Genomic DNA, 22,273 nt, shown 5'->3' with positions numbered 1-22,273 from the left:
GACTGGGCAAAACGCCTGCATGGCAGATTTCCAAGACGCAAACCACTGTTAAGCAAAAAGAACATTAGGGCTCGTCTCAATTTTGCTAAGAAACATCTCAATGATTGCCAAGACTTTTGGGAAAATACCTTGTGGACTGATGAGACAAAAGTTGAACTTTTTGGAAGGCAAATGTCCCGTTACATCTGGCGTAAAAGGAACACAGCATTTCAGAAAAAGAACATCATACCAACAGTAAAATATGGTGGTGGTAGTGTGATGGTCTGGGGTTGTTTTGCTGCTTCAGGACCTGGAAGGCTTGCTGTGATAGATGGAACCATGAATTCTACTGTCTACCAAAAAATCCTGAAGGATAATGTCTGGCCATCTGTTGGTCAACTCAAGCTGAAGCGATCTTGGGTGCTGCAACAGGACAATGACCCAAAACACACCAGCAAATCCACCTCTGAATGGCTGAAGAAAAACAAAATGAAGACTTTGGAGTGGCCTAGTCAAAGTCCTGACCTGAATCCAATTGAGATGCTATGGCATGACCTTAAAAAGGCGGTTCATGCTAGAAAACCCTCAAATAAAGCTGAATTACAACAATTTTGCAAAGATGAGTGGGCCAAAATTCCTCCAGAGCGCTGTAATAGACTCATTGCATGTTATCGCAAACGCTTGATTGCAGTTATTGCTGCTAAGGGTGGCCCAACCAGTTATTAGGTTCAGGGGGCAATTATTTTTTCACACAGGGCCATGTAGGTTTGGATTTTTTTTTCTCCCTAAATAATAAAAACCACCATTTACAAACTGCATTTTGTGTTTACTTGTGTTATATTTGACTAATGGTTAAATGTGTTTGATGATCAGAAACATTTTGTGTGACAAACATGCAAAAGAATAAGAAATCAGGAAGGGGGCAAATAGTTTTTCACACCACTGTGTATATATACACAGAACATGAAACATCCCTAGAAAAGGTACCAGTCCTTTGCAGGACCCACTCGCACACAGCCAGTTAAGCATGAAGAAAAAAAATATACCTGACAAACAGATCCTTGGTGATGTGGGAGAAAACACTAGACAGAGAAATGCACCTAGGAAGCTGGATCCTGGCAGCAGAGCACCATACTGGTACATTATGCTGCCCTTAATTACATATGAATTACACAGGAACTATAAGGTTACAAATATTGATAATATTCAAGGTGAGTATTACAAGAACAAAACCATGAAGTGTTTCAACAAGGGCGGCATTTCACCTGCCAGTGAAATTAAAGGGCAGGCTCCCCAGAATTCAAAAATCACAAACCAAGTACTGCATAATAATCTGACTTCTGGAGATAAGGGGATTGTAGAACCCAACCTAGAAGCTAATTGTTAAATCAAATTGTTTGAATTTACAAGGAAAGTATACAGAAGGTGAATGTTTTATGTTGTTCTTGTTAATATTCCAGCATTCTTTAATTTCATGGCATGCAATGAGTAGCTCAAGCAGGGCGATTTTAGAAATTGTTCAATGCAATGTGAAAAGTCTGAAACAACCTTGTAATAAATCACACACTGCAATTCACTTGTGGTGATATCTCCAGGGACCAATAAGTCATATGATATTAGTAATCAGTCCATAAATTTGTTGTAGATTCCACATAAAATCTGTTACAAGTCATCTCAAGGTGCAAATCTGACACAGCCTATGGTGTGTAGACAGAATGACAGAGACCACTCACTTTCACCTTAAATGCATTCCTGTAACTCTGACCCTCATTCAATGCAAATATTAGCATTTTGGCCTTCTACTTGTTATATCAATTTAACTATTTAATTTATGACACCTCTCTAACTGGGGACCCTTCCTAACACACCCAAGAGTACAGTAATCCCTCCTCCATCGCGGGGGTTGCGTTCCAGAGCCACCCGCGAAATAAGAAAATCCGCGAAGTAGAAACCATGTGTTTATATGGTTTTTATATTGTCATGCTTGGGTCACAGATTTGCGCAGAAACACAGGAGGTTGTAGAGAGACAGGAACGTTATTCAAACACTGCAAACAAACATTTGTCTCTTTTTCAAAAGTTTAAACTGTGCTCCATGACAAGACAGAGATGACAGTTCCGTCTCACAATTAAAAGAATGCAAACATATCTTCCTCTTCAAAGGAGTGCGTGTCAGGAGCAGAGCATGTCAGAGAGAGTGAGAGAGAGAGAGACAAAAGCAAACAAATCAATAGGGCTGTTTTTCTTTTAAGTATGCGAAGCACCGCGGCACAAAGCTGTTGAAGGCGGCAGCTCACACCCCCTCCATCAGGAGCAGACAAAAAGAGAGAGAGAGTTTGTTTTTCAATCAAAAATCAATACGTGCCCTTCAAGCTTTTAAGTATGCGAAGCACCGTGCAGCATGTCGTTTCAGGAAGCAGCTGCACAAAAGATAGCAACGTGAAGATAATCTTCAGCATTTTTAGATGAGCGTCCGTATCGTCTAGGTGTGCGAACAGCCCCCCTGCTCAATCCCCCTACGTCAGGATCAGAGAAAGTCAGCGCAAGAGAAAGAGAAAAGCCTCACAGAAGGCGCACTGGTAGTGCTGCTGCTTTGCAGTAAGGAGACTGTGGAAGATTGTGGGTTCGCTTCCCGGTTCCTCCCTGTGTGGATAGCGCTTTGAGTACTGAGAAAAGCGCTATATAAATGTAATGAATTATTATTATTATTATTAAAAGTAAGCAATCTAGCTTCTCAGCCATCTGCCAATAGCGTCCCTTGTATGAAATCAACTGGGCAAACCAACTGAGGAAGCATGTACCAGAAATTAAAAGACCCATTGTCTGCAGAAACTCGCGAAGCAGCGAAAAATCCGCGATATATATTTAAATATGCTTACATATAAAATCCGCGATGGAGTGAAGCCGCGAAAGGCGAAGCGCGATATAGCGAGGGATTACTGTAGTATCAGAGTCAAATGACATATGTGCTGGTACACACAGAGATATCCGTCTTTTAATCTTTAAAGATTACCAAAAATTACCATAAATTGAACAAAAACTTGCACCAAAATGTTCAGTTTATGAGCAAGCAAGAAGCCAATAGCAAAATTTTCACCTCACTCCTTTTAGAAAATAGTGCCAGCACTAGCTTCCCTGTTCTCTCTGTACAATAGTCTGGGGGTCAGTTTCTGCTTCATAGCTTGACGTCATATTTCCTAAGGTGTGGCTCACAACAAAATGCTAGGGCAATCCAAAGGAAAATCCACTGCCATGCTTTAACTGTGGAACACAGCCAGTACTGAAAGTGGTTTGGGTTCAACATTGAACATAGTGATGTGCAAAACATTTGCCTTGCTGAAGAGATGACCAACTCTCAGCAGACATATTTTATGCCACAAAAGATCACCTTGTGAAATCTCAAAAGACTAACTGCAGTAAATAGCCTTCCACCACAGGATATGAAAAGCTGAGACAGACAGACATGCAAATGGTAAAGCAAGTTTAGTTAGTTAGGTTATTTTTATTATTTTTACTGTAACATAGGAGGTGTCTGGGGAAGGAAAGTGTTACTGAGCTGTAAATGAAAGCAATACTACTGTAGCAAATGCAGGCATTGAAGAACTTACACAACTAGAGAAATATATATATCCATTTAACTAGGTAAAAAAAACAGATGACCTACAAAAACATTTAAAAGCTATGAGTGAATGTTTACTTTGACAATTCTTTAGACAAAAAGAAAGAAGCAAATTTCTGACATTGTTTATTGGAAAAAAAGTGGGAGATAAAATTAAGCCAACATAGATTTGGGTTTATTGGTTGTCTGTATAAACCTACATATATCCATCTTCTATTGTTTTTATGTTTTGAAAAAACTGTATTGCTTAAAGTAAGCATGTTTGCAAGCATTACCACATCTAAACTATAAAAGCAAAGTGAACGTTCACTTTTACCATAAAAAAGGGAATTTATCTCTCTTTAGTGTTTAGCTATCCTGCAGGAACATGAGGCAAAGAGATATCAAACTAAGAAACAAGTAAAACAGTAATGGTAACATTTGATCCATACATGACTTCGATACAGATAACAGTGAGTATTTGCATTGAAGTGTCACCTTCATTTCTATCACAATATCCAATTTTTTTTTATAAATTTTATGTAGATCTGCTTTCCTTTGTTTTTTTTAAGTTTGGTCTGTTTTGTATTTTCATTTTACTGAACTGGTAATATTCAAGAGATTATTCACTGTTTACCACGTACCTCTTCAGCAGCCTGTTTAGACCCAAGATCAGTTTCATCTTTGTGTGCAGATGGGGCCGGGGACCTACTAGCTAGCTGATACTGAAATTTCCTCAACGTCTGAGTGTAATCTCCAACTGAGCGGTTGTAATTCCAGAATGTAGGACTGTTAGAAGGAGAAACTGATTCAGGGCTACCTGTAAAAATGCATTAATTTTTTCAGTAATAATACTATTTTTTTTTTTTAAATTTATAAAATGTTAAGACTTTAAAATATATACTGTACCATGCATATTTCGGCTATGTTTTTACTATTATGCATATGAAAAGTTCATTAAGCAAATTCAGTGAATCATTAAAATACAATATCGTGTACACTGCAACAGAGAAAACTGAAAAAAGATTTAAACATTAAACTGAAAAAGGGCACAATCTTAAATGTTATTCTCCTAAAGCATCTAACAAGCCAGATTAACAGATCTAACCAAGGTGGCTTCGATGTCTTTTTTCTTCTTCAGAGTTAAGAAACATCTCCAAAGACCTGGAATCTGTCATGTAGTCCTCTTTGCCCCCAGGAGAATTAAATACAGAAGGTGAAGTGCGGTACCGAGCCCTCAGACTTGGACCTTCAGCAGGACTGATGCTATTAGCATAGGGAGGTGACCCTGATGTTGGACTATAGCCTGAAACCTGATGAACAGAGGACAATTTATTTATAATAACCTAGACAGGATTTGCCAGAAAGAGTCTGAATTCTTTACAAATAAGGTTAAAACTTTGTATACCCCAATACACAGCTTAGCAGCATATACAGTTAGGTCCATAAATATTTGGACAGAGACAACTTTCTCTAATTTTGGTTCTGTATACCACAATTAATTTTAAATAAAATAACTCAGATGCAGTTGAAGTGTAGACTTTCAGCTTTAATTCAGTGGGGTGAACAAAACGATTGCATAACAATGTGAGGCAACTAAAGCATTTTTTTTTTTAAACACAATCCCTTCATTTCAGGGGCTTAAAAGTAATTGGACAAATTAAATAACTGGAAATAAAATGTTCATTTCTAATACTTGGTTGAAAAACCTTTGCTGGCAATGACAGCCTGAAGTCTTGAACTCATGGACATCACCAGATGCTGGGTTTCCTCCTTTTTAATGCTCTGCCAGGCCTTTACTGTAGCGGCTTTCAGTTGCTGTTTGTTTGTGGACCATTCTGTCCAAAGTTTAGTCTTCAACAAGTGAAATGCATGCTCAATTGGGTTAAGATCACGTGACTGACTTGGCCATTCAAGAATTTTCCACTTCTTTGCATTAATAAACTCCTGGGTTGCTTTGGCTGTATGTTTTGGGTCATTGTCCATCTGTATCATGAAACGCCACCCAATCAATTTGACTGCATTTAGCTGGATTTGAGCAGTTTGTCTCTGAACACCACAGAATTCATTTGGCTGCTTCTGTCCTGCGTCACATCATCAACAAACACTAGTGACCCAGTGCCACTTGCAGCCATGCACGCCGAAGCCATCACACTGCCTCCACCGTGTTTTACAGATGATGTGGTATGCTTTGGATAATGAGCTGTTCCACGCCTTCTCCATACTTTTTTCTTGCCATCACTCTGGTAGAGGTTGATCTTGCTTTCATCTGTCCAAAGAATGTTTTTCCAGAAACTCTGCTGGCTTTTTTTTAGATGTTCTTTAGCAAAGTCCAATCTAGCCTTTCTATTCTTGAGGCTTATGAGTGGCTTGCACCTTGCAGTGCACCCTCTGTATTTACTTTCATGCAGTATTCTCTTTATGGTAGACTTGGATATCGATACGCCTACCCCCTGGAGAGTGTTGTTCACTTGGTTGGCTGCTGTTAAGGGGTTTCTCTTCACCATGGAAATGATTCTGCGATCATCCACCACTGTTGTCTTCTGTGGACATCCAGGTCTTTTTGCGTTGCGGAGTTCACCAGTGCTTGCTTTCTTTCTCATGCGGAACCAAACTGTAGATTTTGCCACTCGTAATATTGTAGCAATTTCTTGGATGGGTTTTTTTCTGTTTTCGCAGCTTAAGGATGGCTTCTTTCACCTGCATGGAGCGCTCCTTTGACCGCATGTTGTCTGTTCACAGCAAAATCTTCCACATGCAAGCAACACACCTCAAATCAACGCCAGGCCTTTTATCTGCTTAATTGATAATGACATAACGACAGACTTGCCCACACCTGCCCATGAAATAGAAATGAGTCAATTGTCCAATTACTTTTGAGCCCCTGAAATGAAGAGATTGTGTTAAAAAAATGCTTTAGTTGCCTCACATTTTTATGCAATCGTTTTGTTCACCCCACTGAATTAAAGCTGAAAGTCTGCACATCAACTACATCGGAGTTGTTTCATTTAAAATTCATTGTGGCAATGTACAGAACCAAAATTAGAGAAAAGTTGTCTCTGTCCAAATATTTATGGACTCAACTGTAAACTGATTTTAGAAACTGAAAACCCCCAAAACAAGAGATTTGTTACAATGTTAACATACACCTGGATGTAAAAAAAAAAAAAAAAAAAGTCTTTTAAAACATAATTTTGTAGTTATCTCAAAAAAGCCATCTAAGTTATGTTGAGTTTGCACATATTACAAGGTAATTATAAATAAAAATTGGAAGTTAACAGGAAAAACAGTTTTAAGCAAATTTTAAAATGACTGAATTATATATTAATGTGGCAAAATACCTTGCTAAAACTGGTGCTAGCTGCATATCCAACTGAAGGACTGAAGGAGCCACTGCCAGCAGGTGAAGGTGTTTGTAATGAAGGACTATATCCTGTTATGCAGCCTGGTGAGAACTTAGGGCTTGTGCTTGCTGGACGTGAGGGGCTATAAGTCAAGACACTTTGACCTTGAACAGGAGAGGTCTGTGAAGGCACAGGTATTTCTGCTTTTTCTTGCTTTAAAGGATGGGATGCTTGGATACCTAAAATGAAGGGGAAAGAAAAAAAGATTGTGGCAACCGATTGCAATATACTTGCCATTAATGCGGAATTCCCTTCCCCATTCCCTACCTCCATCCTCACAAAAAATTAGCTGCATGTATTGTCATTGAAGGTCAGACCTGTCCTCAAAGCACTGGAAGACAGCCTGCTATGTAGTAAATGGAACTAATTTCTTTGCACTGCAAAATAGTGTTCATTGTCATTAAGTTCAGTAAAAGCCATGCATTAAGCATGTGCTTTCATTGTACCCTCCTCCCTTTTAAACTTCAACACCCCTTTTCTGTTAAGTCCATTAAAGTATTTGAAAAGTCTCATCTTCACATACAATGAGCAGAAGGGCAGTAAATGCTAAAATAGCATTGGTGTGTTTCCTGGTTCTCTTTCTGAGGCCATAACAAGTTCCCATGACATCATGTAAATCCACATCAAATCATCACACTTTTGGACCTTATCACAGGTTTTAAAAGAAACTTGGCATGCTTTATCATATGAGTAACCTCCAGAAATGAAACTGCACATGTCTTGGATCATAAGTGAGCTTTAAGCTAACAAAGTTTGAACTTATTTCGGGGGTTGGGTGTATGACTTTTGACTGGCTAGACCTCCCTAAATGTAAGTTGCAAAGAAATGGTTCCCATACTGTTTTAAAGCTCTTTTCCAGAGCTATATTTTGCGTAAATACTATCCCCAAAATTAAAAATTACGATGAGTAATAATATTAAAAATTGAATAGCAAGAAAACCTAGATTTTAAAATTGGTCAGTTTTTTTTTTTTAATATATATAAAGCTAGCTTATGTCATGTTATGATGTCATCTTTGATTTTTGAGTTGTTGCTGCGATATCATTACTTATCTGAAGTGTACATCAAAACCACAATTCTTTACAATGCTGTTGAACAGCAGTTAGTGATCAGTGAATGGTACTGGGTTATTAGGGTTCATGAAAACTAAGGGGGCGGCACGGTGGCGCAGTGGGTAGCGCTGCTGCCTCGCAGTTGGGACACCTGGGGACCTGGGTTCGATTCCCGGGTCCTCCCTGTGTGGAGTTTGCATGTTCTCCCCGTGTCTGCGTGGGTTTCCTCCGGGCGCTCCGGTTTCCTCCCACAGTCCAAAGACATGCAGGTTAGGTGGATTGGCGATTCTAAATTGGCCCTTGTGTGTGCTTGGTGTGTGGGTGTGTTTGTGTGTGTCCTGCGGTGGGTTGGCACCCTGCCCGGGATTGGTTCCCTGCCTTGTGCCCTGTGTTGGCTGGGATTGGCTCCAGCAAACCCCCGTGACCCTGTGTTCGGATTCAGCGGGTTGGAAAATGGATGGATGGATGAAAACTAAGACTAAAGCCAGAACTAGCATGAAAATAAAATTTTAATTGAAATATTTTGAATTGAAAAATGAATATTTTATAAAAAAAAAAAAAAAAAAAAAAGACAATAATGCCAGAGTAACTAAAACAAAATAGAATTAATGGTAAAATCAGAATAGTTTTTCTCTTCAGTTCACACTTGGCCTACTAAAAAGGGCATGGAATTAAGTAAATCATATCCGAGATCACGCACTTTTTCATTGTATGTTTTCAGAAAATACAGATCAAGCCTTTACTCACAAACCAGAAAAACAAACACAGACTAAACTGAAACTAGATGGGCTCTTAGATCACTAGAGTGAGCAAAGAAATTAAGCTTTAGTGGAATCATGAATAAGTTACATAGAAGCTGTACTGTTTAAATGGTAAGGTGGGAATATAAGAACAAACAATGGCTACACTCTAAATTTATTCTCCATCAGAGCCTTTGATGCAGCAATTGTGTCTGTCCAGCCTGTTGCCATTACTGATTCAATTACTAAAAGCACATCCTGATGATCCATGACAAGTGTATCAGAACAGTATGGGAATGAGTACGATGTAGGTGGTCCACAAGGATGTAAAAAGTTCAGACTCTGCTCTCCAGTGGTGGGCAATAGTTTTTTCGACACATCCTAGCTACAGTGCATCCAGAAAGTATTCACAGCGCATCACTTTTTTCACCTTTTGTTATGTTACAGCCTTATTCCAAAATGGATTAAATTCATTTTTTTCCTCAGAATTCTGCACACAACACCCCATAATGACAACATGAAAAAAGTTTACTTGAGGTTTTTGCAAATTTATTAAAAATAAAAAAACTGAGAAATCACATTGTACATAAGTATTCACAGCCTTTGCTCAATACTTTGTCGATGCACCTTTGGCAGCAATTACAGCCTCAAGTCTTTTTGAATATGATGCCACAAACTTGGCACACCTACCCTTGGCCAGTTTCGCCTATTCCTCTGCAGCACCTCTCAAGCTCCATCAGGTTGGATGGGAAGCGTCGGTGCACAGCCATTTTAAGATCTCTCCAGAGATGTTCAATCGGATTCAAGTCTGGGCTCTGGCTGGGCCACTCAAGGACATTCACAGAGTTGTCCTGAAGCCACTCCTTTGATATCTTGGCTGTGTGCTTAGGGTTGTTGTCCTGCTGAAAGATGAACCGTCGCCCCAGTCTAAGGTCAAGAGCGCTCTGGAGCAGGTTTTCATCCAGGATGTGTCTGTACATTGCTGCAGTCACCTTTCCCTTTATCCTGACTAGTCTCCCAGTTCCTGCCGCTGAAAAATATCCCCACAGCATGATGCTGCCACCACCATGCTTCACTGTAGGGATGGTGCCAGGTTTCCTCCAAATGTGACGCCTGGCATTCATACCAAAGAGTTCAATCTTTGTCTCATCAGACCAGATAAAGCAAAGACTTTCAAAGCAGCAGAAATTTTTCTGTAACCTTCCCCAGATATGTGCCTCGAGACAATCCTGTCTCGGAGGTCTACAGACAATTCCTTTCACTTCATGCTTGGTTTGTGCTCTGACATGAACTGTCAACTGTGGGACCTTATATAGACAGGTGTGTGCCTTTCCAAATCATATCCAGTCAACTGAATTTACCACAGGTGGACTCCAATGAAGCTGCAGAAACATCTCAAGGATGATCAGGGGAAACAGGATGCACCTGAACTCAATTTCGAGCTTCAAGGCAAAGGCCGTGAATACTTATGTACATGTGATTTCTCAGTTTTTTTATTTTTAATAAATTTGCAAAAACCTCAAGTAAACTTTTTTCACGTTGTCATTATAGGGTGTTGTGTGTAGAATTCAGAGGAAAAAAATGAATTTAATCCATTTTTGAATAAGGCTGTAACATAACAAAATGTGGAAAAGTGATGCGCTGTGAATACTTTCCGGATGCACTGTATACACCTTCATCTCCAGATGCTGAGGGACCTGCCAAAGATTCAGGATCGGCAGGGTCTGCGGAGTCACTACTGGAAAAGTCAGACTGACAGATCTGTTCGTTCTTGGGTAGGAGTTTTGATAGTCTCACACAGCAATTTCTGCAGATGCGGTGACCTGACCTTAAATTAAGACTCAGGCACATCGCTTAAAGTATGGGTTATTTTCTTCTGATGACATTTGAAAGGGTCACAACAAGATTTCTGATTGACTCTAAACAACTTCTCTACTGAAGCCACTGTGAAAATGTATGCTGTTGCAACAAAGAATGTTTTTATCCCCACCAGGTAATCAACAGCATCTGCTATCGATTGGTTACACCAGACCAATTTGCAAACGTCACTATCCTCTGATTAATCCAGGGTATGGCATTGGCACTTATTAGCCACACTGGAATGGGCCCTTTTCACAGCAGCCATTTTGACAAGAAATAGTACAGAGCAAGCACAGGTGTCACTAATGACATTAAAGAAGCTTCTGTTAATTTTCAATGTAGAACAATTGGAATCTTGATTAATATCATTACTTACGCCTGTGCTTGTCATACTATTTCATGTCAATACAGCTGTTGAGAAAAAGGCCCATTAGTGATATGAAACCACGTGATGCCACCTATAAGTAATGATAGCTCAACAATGACTCAAAAACCAAAGATCAAATTTTCGGGACATGTTCATGACATTATAAGCTAGCTTTAGGTTAAAAAAAATAAATTGACCAATTTTAAAATAGTTTTTTGCTCTTCAATTTTTAATATTATAATCACTCAGAATATGGTCATTTTTAATTTTGGGAACAGTATTATATATACACAAAACACAGATCTGGAAAAGAACCATTTCTGTGCAACTTATACAGTCATATGAAAAAGTTTGGGAACCACTCTCAGTCTGCATAATAATTTACTCTACTTTCAACAAAAAAAGATAACAGTGGTATGTCTTTCATTTCCTAGGAACATCTGAGTATTGGGGTGTTTTCTGAACAAAGATTTTTTAGTAAAGCAGTATTTAGTTGTATGAAATTAAATCAAATGTGAAAAACTGGCTGTGCAAAAATTTGCGTACCCTTGTAATTTTGCTGATTTGAATGCATGTAACTGCTCAATACTGATTACTTGCAACACCAAATTGGTTGGATTCGCTTCTTAAGCCTTGAACTTCATAGACAGGTGTGTCCAATCATGAGAAAAGGTATTTAAGGTGGTCAATTGCAAGTTGAGCTTCCCTTTAACTCTCCTCTGAAGAATGACAGCATGGGATCCTCAAAGCAACTCTCAAAAGATCTGAAAACTAAGTTTGTTCAGTATCATGGTTTAGGGGAAGGCTACAAAAAGCTCTCTCAGAGGTTTAAACTGTCAGTTTCAACTGTAAGGAATGTAATCAGGAAATGGAAGGCCACGGGCACAGTTGCTGTTAAACATAGGTCTGGCAGGCCAAGAAAAATACAGGAGCGGCATATGCACAGGATTGTGAGGACAGACAACCCACAGATCACCTCCAAAGACCTATAAGAACATCTTGCTGCAGAACGTGTATCTGTACATCATTCTACAATTCAGTGCAATTTGCACAAAGAACATCTGTATGGCAGGGGGATGAGAAAGAAGCCCTTTCTGCACTCAGGCCACAAACAGAGTCGCTTGTTGTATGCAAATGCTCATTTAGACAAGCCAGATTCATTTTGGAACAAAGTGCTTTGGACTGATGAGACAAAAATTGATTTGGTCATAACAAAAAGCGCTTTGCATGGCGGAAGAACACCGCATTCCAAGAAAAACATCCAATACCTACTGTCAAATTTGGTGGAGGTTCCATCATGCAGTGGGGCGGTGTGGCTAGTTCAGGGACTGGGGCCCTTGTTAAAGCCGAGGGTCGGATAAATTCAACCCAATAGCAACAAATTCTTCAGGATGATGTTCAAGCATCAGTCACAAAGTTGAAGTTATGCAGGGGTTGGATATTCCAACAAGACAATGACCCAAAACACAGTTCGAAATCTACAAAGGCATTCATGCAGAGGGAGAAGTACAATGTTCTGGAATGGTCGTCATAGTCCCCTGACTTGAATATCATCAAAAATCTATGGGATGATTTGAAGCAGGCTGTCCATACTCAGCAGCCATCAAATTTAACTGGAGAGATTTTGTATGTAAGAAAGGTCAAAAATACCTCCATCCAGAATCCAGACACTCATCAAAGGCTATAGGAGGCATCTAGAGGCCGTTATATTTGCAAAAGGAGGCTCAACTAAGTATTGATATATCATCTCTGTTGGGGTGCCCACATTTATGCACCTAATTTTGTTATGATACATATTGCATATTTTCTTTTAATCCAATAAACTGAATGTCACTGCTGAAATACTAAGGTTTCCATGAGGCATGTCATATATTAAAAGGAAGTTGCTACTTTGAAAGCTCAGCCAATGATAAACAAAAATCCAAAGAATTAAGAGGGGTTCCGGAATTTTTTCATATGACTGTACTTAGATATTTGGGGTTATGACTTTGACTGGCTACAAGTTCAAACTTTGTTAGCTTAAATCTCCCTTAATATTGATCCAAGACATGTGCGGTTTCAGTTCCATGGGTTACTCATAAGACCCAATCAACATGCCAAGTTTCATTAAAATTTGTGATGATGAGGTGCAAAAGGTGTGATGATTTGACATGGAATTACCCAGGTTGACCAAAGACAGAATTATTAAACTGTCTCACTTTAGCATCACAAAGCAGTAGTAGGCAGCTATTGGTCTAAACATGGCACTGTCACCTTACATAAAGCACATCTACAGCCTTTAGTGAATGCCACATTCTATTCCCCATCTTTATAGAAGAAATCAACCTAATACAGGTTCCCACGAAGCCAAAATCTGAAAAAGCATGTGCATTTCAAATATTTACACACAAACAAAAGGATGTCACAAACAAATATGGCTGAAGATAGGAGTTACTTTATGTACCAGAAAAAGATCAGCTAGCCAATTCTTCAACTTCTTTTGCAGGTAAAGTATTATAGGAGGCAAAAAGCGGGAGGAAGATCTAGTGAATAACTAATTGAATACTTCAAATCAAGACACATTAAAGTATAAATTGGTTTGTTAATACACAGTATTCCTTATCAACGAGTTACACTGGCTCTCTACAAGACAATATTTAAATGTAAAATGAAAAGTACTGGACATCTTTGCATTGTTCTTTATTTTTGATACGGTAATACCTCCCACTCAAACCTTGTTTTAAGTAGTAATTCTATATATTTTATTAATGTTTAACACTAAAAACAAAAGCAGGCATTAAACCAAAACACTGGAATGAAACTAACCAGAATTCTTAAGGCCCAAAAGTTTATGTTGTTCAGAACTGACAACAACACTGGAAGGAGCAAATGTATACTTGAAGTACCTCCAGAAATCAAATACAGCATTTAGGAGGAACAGTAATCCAAGAATGAGCTCTGTTTTAAAAAGAAAAAAAAAAGAAAAAAAAAAAGATAATACAAATTTATGAAATAAATAAATAAATAAAACAAATATATTGTGATGTATTGTGGACAACTTACCAATGTACCAGAGAGGCCAGTAATTAATATTACAGTACTTGCTCAAGAGTTTTCCAGTCCTGACAAAAAAAGATTATGTAAACAGACATTAAATAAATATGCATTCACAAAGGATATTACACCATTAAAAAAATAAATGTATATTATATAATACACACACACACACAGATTAGCCAAAACAATAAAGCCACTGACAGGTTAAGTGAATGACATTGATTATGTTATTACAATGGCACCTGTCATGGGGCGGGATACATTAGGCAGCAAGTAAACAGTCAGTTTTTGAATACAATGTGTTAGGCCAAACTGTGATAGCTAGATGACTGGATCAGAGCATCTCCAAAACAAAAGGTCATGTTCCTGGTATGCAGTGGTTATTACAGATTACAGGAAAACCAGTGAACTTGCGACAGGGTCATTGGTGCCCAAAGCTCATTGACATGTGCAGGTAGTGAAGGCTAGTGCATCTGGCCCCATTGCACAAAAGAGTTACTATAGCACAAAATGCTAAAAAACTTAATGTTGGCCATGAGAGAACAGTGTCAGAACTCAAATGGCATTGCAGCATGCTGTGTAGCCACAGACTGGTCAGAGCACCTATACTGGTCCCTGTTTGCTTCTGAAATTGCCTACAATGGGTATGTGAGCATTAGAACTACACCACAAAGCAGCAGAAGGTGGTGGCCTGGTCTGAGGAACCACATTTTGTTTTAGATCATGTGAACGGTGAGGTGCAAGTGTGTCATTTATCTGGAAAAGGGATGGCAGCAGGATGCACTAAGGAAAGAAGGCAAGCCAGCTCTGAGGACATGTGAGGTGGACCTAAACAATATTACGCAGATGGATTTAATGTATATATAATATTATAGAAAATATAAAAAAGTCACAATAGGTATGGACAACACTTAAAATAAGCATATGCATTCACTTCAAAAGTAAATCTGATTATTAATGACAACAATAATGAGGCCAAAAAAAAAAAAAAAAGAATTACATTTCAGAATAAATCATGCCTGCCAGAGAGAAGTTCAGGACTGCCCACGCAAAGACCACCTTTCTTGCCTTTTCCTCTTTCCTCATTTTTATAGTGCGATCAATAAGACTAGGTCCTTGGCCATCTTTTGAAGGTGTCATTTCTGGCTGAAGAATTATAACCTACATTAAAAAATAAATACAAAGGAAACATAATATCTCAGATCATGAAAGTATTTTTTGAAATAATACTAATTTGGGTTCTCCCCATTGTCAATTAATTAGAAAGAAGCAAAGGAAAGTGCTTTCATGCAACAACAAAAAAATTGTCAGGAACAAGCACACACATTACATCCCCCTCCCCCAATCCCAAAATAAATAAAATCTGCATGAAAGTGCCTAAAAACTACTGTGTTTTACAGCGATTGACACTGTATTATATCACCTTTCATAATATGTACATTGTTTTTACCATATTTAGATGAATTTAATAATTTAAAAAATGTCAGGAAATTCAGTCGTTTGTATTCTTCATGCATGATCTGTAAATTTTATTATCACTCTACTTGACAAAAAGAAATAAGAAAAAGGTTAATCATGACATTGCAACAAACCAGCAAAAACAAATGCTGATTTTAATGGAGCAAAGGTGCAGAGTACAAATTCATCCAGTACTTTTATTGAAAAGATATTTAACATTGCAAAACCAAAGAATATCAAAAGAGATCGGTTTTAGATCACAAAATCCAGTGAATCCAATTTTGGCTACACAAACATAAAATGTACAAATTCTAAGATCATAAGACTTTTCTTTTGGATGATATTTCAAATCTACCCCAAATTTGATATTATTACTAGAGGCTTTTCAGGAACAATAAAAGTTAAAAGGGTGTAAGTTCAAATTTCCTAGTTTCTAAAAATGAGGACATGAAACCCCTAACAGGAGCAGCCGAAAGAAAAAGAAGAAGATGCTCTAAAAAAAGTCAGCTGCTGGCTTTCTTTGCACTTTCTGTATACTATAATACTGTACAAAAGTCTAACTTTAAAACTTAATGACAACCAAAACCACCATGAAACACCTTATGGACCATGCTGGATGTGGATCACAAATCAAAAACACTAGTTTACTTGTTAGATATTTGCACTTTATTAACAACAATTTATCCATCTCTTCTCACAGTCGTGAAAAATTCTTTTTGAAAATAAAAAAATATTTTCTACACTTTAAATACCTTGGCACAGCATTGTTGTTGACAAAAATCAGATGGTTTGGAAAAATTACTTAAGGATATAAACAGAACCTTGTACAATTGCCTAATTTACCATACCTCTACTAAACAACAAGTAAAGTTTCTTGGAAGCTTGAAAAATGTGTCCAGTCTGCAAACTGCTGGAAAACTAAAACCCGCTGATATGTTTTTATTTTTTCAATTTATTTGCTTCTTCGCGTTTTCAAATTTTTACTTTAAGAGCGGAAAACAGCTGATATTGTGAAAATAACTGCCAGCAAAATGTGTATTTTTTCCCTCTCTTTCTCCAAAAATAAAAAGTTAAGGGATCAAAAAGCTAAAATGGCAGGTTTCATTTTAACGGAAGAATTTACTATTTGGTAAATTCCTTCTCTGTATGATTTATTTAATTGTCATTTACATGACTGTTCAAATATAAAAAATAATTTAAATCAAAGTAATTACATGAGTACTGTTTTTACAGAAGGACTTCATTTTTGACACTTTCAGATTTTAAGGTCTGAAACATTCTATTAATATCATGTCCTTATGAGGGTCAACACTAGCATAAGAGGAAACTGTACTCTGAAGATACAAAGACAGTTGTGCTAAATGGAAACCTAGGCTTTGTGGAGTTGAACAGCACTTATGGAGGTGGTAGGCAGGACTGAAAAGCCCCTGTGGGTGACCACAAACTCCAGCCAAAGAAACAGTAACATTTCAGGACTACAACAGATACATACACAAATATTTGCCATCAATACAAAGTTGCATATTACTCTATATTTTGCTGTTCTAATATGCAGGTAACCCCCTTTTTGCTGTGTTTGTGAACACAGTGGTCATTATCTTGCAGAATAAGTGACATTCCCTTTTGTTGAGGTATGAGCCAATTTAAAAAGCTATGAGCTACAGACAAAGGATGAAACACTGTAGGAGGCTTACTACGAAATTTTGCCAGGGCTATCCCCTGCAAAGGTAAGTTTGAGAAATTTACAAGGTTTAACACATAGCTCAAATCCTGGGACACAGGTTTTTGAGACACTGGGCTACCTTTTGCCAAAGGTGGGTCATGTACTAACAGAACAAATTATACTTCAGCCAAATTGATAGTGATGGACTAGGGTGGCATGTAACCAGTTTAGTTGAGGACTAGTTAAACAACACAATAGTGGAGCACTGAGTATAAGATAAGCCAGGTTTAAAAATTCCCGAAAGGTATTGGAGTTACTCTTTTACATTGCCATTTTTAAATACATGTGTAACTTTAAGATTACTATTTAGTAGGATATAAGATGTAAAATTACAGACTAAAACCCTTGTCTAAATTCAACTGGTAATAAAAATAAAACTAATCAATTATTCAGTTATATATATATATATATATATATATATATATATATATATATATATATATATATATATATATATATATATATGCGCATATACATTGATGTTTTAACTTTCACAAACATAAAATAGGTTGTTTGGGCATATTTTTGCCTGTAAAAAATGACACTTCACATCATAATCAAATGGTTTATATCATCTTATTCAGCATAAATTCACCTATCCACTTATGTCAGTTATGAAAAGGACTGCCTAATAAAATGTAAAAACTGTGGGAAAGAGAAAAAAATTTTTTACAAATGAAACTGAATGGGGAAAAAAGTTTTAAAAGTTGCTACAAGTGTCTATAGTCTTGTTTACAAGCATGCAGACCTTTTTGTAGTTCCCTAACCATGTTGTTTTTGTGTTTTTAAAGTCTTACAAGCGAATTTTTGTAATTTCCTTCAGTAACTTTTTCAATAACTAAAGCTGTATTTACTGTTCACTTTTGATGCAACAAAAATATTTCTAACAAATATGAATCAGATATTTTCAATAAAAAGATACAGTACATTGAAATAACTTATAATGGTTACTTTAATTGCTCTTAAGTGGGAGAACTAAGGCAATTTCAGTGCATTATCTTAGAGTGACCGAGCTTTTCAAAAGTGCATTTTGTTAAAATAGGCAGATGTGAAACCTGTAGACATGGAACAAAATCAAAACTACAATGGCTGAAAGTGAATACCATTTGTTCACCTAATGTGGTTTGTGAAATCTCCAGGAAGGCTGGGATCAGTTATGTCCAATTATTTTCAATCATGCTATCATCTCATAAATTAAAATGAACAAAAATAGTAGACCTTTTAAATTCACTCTCTTTAACTAGCCTAATTCTGTTGCAGCTTTACAACTTAGCTTGAGAAAATTCAATTAAAACTGAGTATGCTGGATTGTACTTGGTGCTGGATTACCAAGGAGCAACACAGCAAGTCTAAGTGAATCTCTTTTGAAAACCAGAATTCGTAATTTACTATTATGTAAAATTAGTGAAACAAATTTCGTAATTCACAAGTAGTCTACAACTATATATAAAAGTTTATATACAGTACAGCTGAATTTTGACAACAGAAACAAGGTGGAAATTCATCTGTGAATTGGCTTACTTTCATTAACTACTGTAAAAGTGGCATAAAGCTTGGCTAGTTTAAAAGCTAAAATTATCCATTATAAAATTAAAAAAAAAAAAAAAATCAATTTACTGGCTTACAGTTTTTAGAATTTGAGCACTTAGCTGCATTTCTATATCTTGCTTTTGAGCAAGGCACATGCATGCCATTTTTGCCTCTAGAACTTCTATTTACTAGCCATTTTTGCTAAAACCAGACATCAAAAGCCATCTGTTATGTAAACTACACAGCTCTGCCTCATTTAATCAACACTTGCAATATATCCATCCATCCATCCATCCACTTCCGCTTCCGCTTATCCGAGATCGGGTCACTGGGGCAGCAGCTTGAGCAGAGATGCCCAGACTTCCCTCTCCCCGGCCACTTCTTCTAGCTCTTCCGGGGGAATCCCAAGGCGTTCCCAGGCCAGCCGAGAGACATAGTCCCTCCAGCGTGTCCTGGGTCTTCCCCGGGCCTTGTCCCAGTTAGACGTGCCCGGAACACCTCACCAGAGAGGCGTCCAGGAGGCATCCTGATCAGATGCCCGAGCCACCTCATCGGACTCCACTCGATGCGAAGGAGCAGCGGTTCTACTCTGAGCCCCTCCCGGATGACTGAGCTTCTCACCCTATCTTTAAGGGAAAGCCCAAACACCCTGCGGAAGAAACTCATTTCAGCTGCTTGTACTCGCGATCTCGTTCTTTCGGTCACTACCCATAGCTCATGACCATAGGTGTGGGTAGGAACATAGATCGACTGGTAAATGGAGAGCTTTGCCTTTTGGCTCAGCTCCTTTTTCACCACGACAGACCGATGCAGAGCCCACATCACTGCGGATGCCGCACTGATCCCCCCGTCAATCTCAATCTCATACTCCATTCTTCCCTCACTCGTGAACAACATCCCGAGATACCTGAAATCCTCCACTTGGGGCAGGAAATCGCTCCCAACTCTGAGACGGCACTCCACCCTTTTCCGGCTGAGGACCATGGTCTTTGATTTGGAGGTGCCGATTCCCACACCAGCTGCTTCACACTCAGCTTCAAACCTATCCAGAGACAGAGCTGAAGATCACGGCCTGATGAAGCAAACAGGACAACATCATCTGCAAAAAGCAGTGACCCAATCCTGAGTCCACCAAACTGGACCCCCTCAACACCCTGGCTGCACCTAGAAATTCTGTCCATAAAAGTTATGAATAGAATCGGAGACAAAGGGCAGCCCTGGTGGAGTCCAACTCTCACTGGAAATGGGTTCGACTTACTGCCAGCAATGCAGACCAAGCTCTGACACTGGTTGTACTGGGACCGAACAGCCCTTATCAGGGGGTCCGGTACCCCATACTCTCAGAGTACCCCCCACAGGTTTCCCAGAGGGACACAGTCGAATGCCTTTTACAAGTCCACAAAACACATGTAGACTGGTTGGGCAAACTCCCATGAACCCTCCAGGACCCTGCTAAGGGTGTGGAGCTGGTCCACTGTTCTGCGACCAGGACGAAAACCACACTGTTCTTCCTGAATCTGAGGTTCGACTATTCGATGGACCCTCCTCTCCAGGACCCCCGAATAGACTTTTCCAGGGAGGCTGAGGAGTGTGATCCCTCTGTAGTTGGAACACACCCTCCAGTCCCCCTTCTTAAAGAGGGGGACTACCACCCCGGTCTGTCAATCCAGAGGCACTGTCCCTGATGTCCATGCAATGTTGCAGAGGCGTGTCAACCAAGACAGTCCTACAACATCCAGAGCCTTGAGGAACTCCGGGCGTATCTCATCCACCCCCGGGGCCCTACCACCAAGGAGTTTTTTGACCACCTCAGTCCCAGAGATGGGGGAGCCCACCTCCAAGTCCCCAGGCTCTGCTTCCTCATTGGAAGGCATGTTAGTGGGATTGAGGAGGTCTACGAAGTACTCCCCCCACCGACCCACAACGTCCCGAGTCGAGGTCAGCAGCGCACCATCCCCACCATATACAGTGTTGACACTGCACTGCTTCCCCCTCCTGAGACACCGGATGGTAGACCAGAATCTCCTCGAAGCCATCCGAAAGTCGTTCTCCATGGCCTCTCCAAACTCCTCCCACGCCCAAGATTTTGCCTCAGCAACCACCAAAGCCGCATACTGCTTGGCCTGCCAGTAAATATCAGCTGCCTCCACAGTCCCACAGGACAAAAGGGTCTTGTAGGACTCCTTCAGCTTGACGGCATTCCTCACCGTTGGTATCCACCAACAGGTTCGGGGATTGCCGCCACGACAGGCACCAAACACCTTATGGCCACAGCTCCAGTCAACCGCCTCAACAATAGAGGCACGGAACATGGCCCATTCGGACTCAATGTCCCCCACCTCCCTTGGGATGTGGTTGAAGTTCTGCCGGAGGTGGGAGTTGAAGCTACTTCTGTCAGAGTCCCCTGCAGACCCTCACAACACGTTTGAGCCTACCAGGCCTGACCAGCATCCTCCCCCACCATTGAAGCCAACTCACCACCAGGTGGTGATCAGTTGACAGCTCCACCCCTCTCTTCACCCGAGTGTCCAAGACGTGGCCACAGGTCCGATGACACGACCACAAAGTCGATCATCGAACTGAGGCCTAGGGTGTCCTGGTGCCAAGTGCACATATGAATACCCCTATGCTTGAACATGGTGTTCGTTATGGACAATCCGTGACGAGCACAGAAGTCCAATAACAAAACACCGCTCGGGTTCAGATCAGGGGGGCCATTCCTCCCAATCACGCCCTTCCAGGTCTCACTGTCATTGCCCACGTCAGCATTGAAGTCTCCCAGCAGAACGAGGTAGTCACCTCCTTGAACCGCCACCTTATTGTGGTGGAGGGGTTTGCGTGTCCCAATGATCCTAGAAGCTCTGTTGTCCGGGGCTTTATGCCCCTGGTAGGGCCACCCAAGGCAAACTGGTCCTAGGTGAGGGATGAGACAAAGAGCGGTTCAACGAACCTTCTAGGATGAATGAAAACTTTGGACATCATTTTCCCTCGCCCGGACGCAGGTCACCGGGGCCCCCCTCTGAAGCCAGGCCTGGAGGTGGGGTTCGATGGTGAGCGACTGCACCCATGGGGCTCGGCCGTGCACAGCCCGAAGAGGTAATGTGGGTCCCCATTCCCATGGGCTCACCACCTATGGGAGGGGCCAAGGAGGTCGGGTGCATTGTGAGTTGGGTAATGGTCAAAGGCGGGGACCTTGGTGGCCCGATCCTCGGCTACAGAAGCTGGCTCTTGGGATGTAGAATGTCACCTCTCTGAAGGGGCAGGAGCCTGAGCTAGTGCGTGAGGTCGGACTCGCCTCGACGCACAGCTTGGACTCTGGAACCAATTTCCTTGAGAGGGGCTGGACTCTCTACAACTCTGGAGTTGCCCCCGGTGAGAGGCGCCGAGCGGGTGTGGGCAAACTTATTGCCCCCCGACTTGGAGCCTGGTCATTGGGGTTTACCCCAGTGGACAAGAGGGTAGCCGCCCTCCACCTTCAGGTGGGGGGACGGGTCCTAACTGTTGTTTGCGCGTATGCACCAAACAGC

The 22,273-nt window shown here is 40.1% G+C and overlaps 1 protein-coding gene across 4 annotated transcripts in view; it reads right to left on the bottom strand.

The window, feature by feature from the left end:
- tmem209 (transmembrane protein 209) overlaps positions 1–22,273 on the bottom strand; it is an 81,594-nt gene that overhangs the window by 37,845 nt on the left and 21,476 nt on the right. For all 4 annotated transcript variants that reach the window (XR_007934273.1, XM_028811337.2, XM_051923776.1 and 1 more), the window contains 6 exons: positions 15,036–15,196; positions 14,042–14,100; positions 13,805–13,936; positions 6,918–7,159; positions 4,685–4,889; positions 4,221–4,396 (listed from right to left, as the gene is read on the bottom strand). Coding sequence is in view for 3 of the 4 variants with exons in the window: in XM_028811337.2 (XP_028667170.2) it covers positions 4,221–4,396; positions 4,685–4,889; positions 6,918–7,159; positions 13,805–13,936; positions 14,042–14,100; positions 15,036–15,196 (975 nt within the window). In the remaining variant the exon portion in view is untranslated. The remainder of the gene's footprint in view (positions 1–4,220; positions 4,397–4,684; positions 4,890–6,917; positions 7,160–13,804; positions 13,937–14,041; positions 14,101–15,035; positions 15,197–22,273) is intronic.

This window comes from Erpetoichthys calabaricus, chromosome 1 (genome assembly GCF_900747795.2).
Source record: "Erpetoichthys calabaricus chromosome 1, fErpCal1.3, whole genome shotgun sequence".
NCBI lineage: Eukaryota > Metazoa > Chordata > Cladistia > Polypteriformes > Polypteridae > Erpetoichthys > Erpetoichthys calabaricus.
The sequence above is the reverse complement of the archived record's forward strand: the minus strand, read 5'-3'. Positions and strand labels throughout refer to the sequence as shown.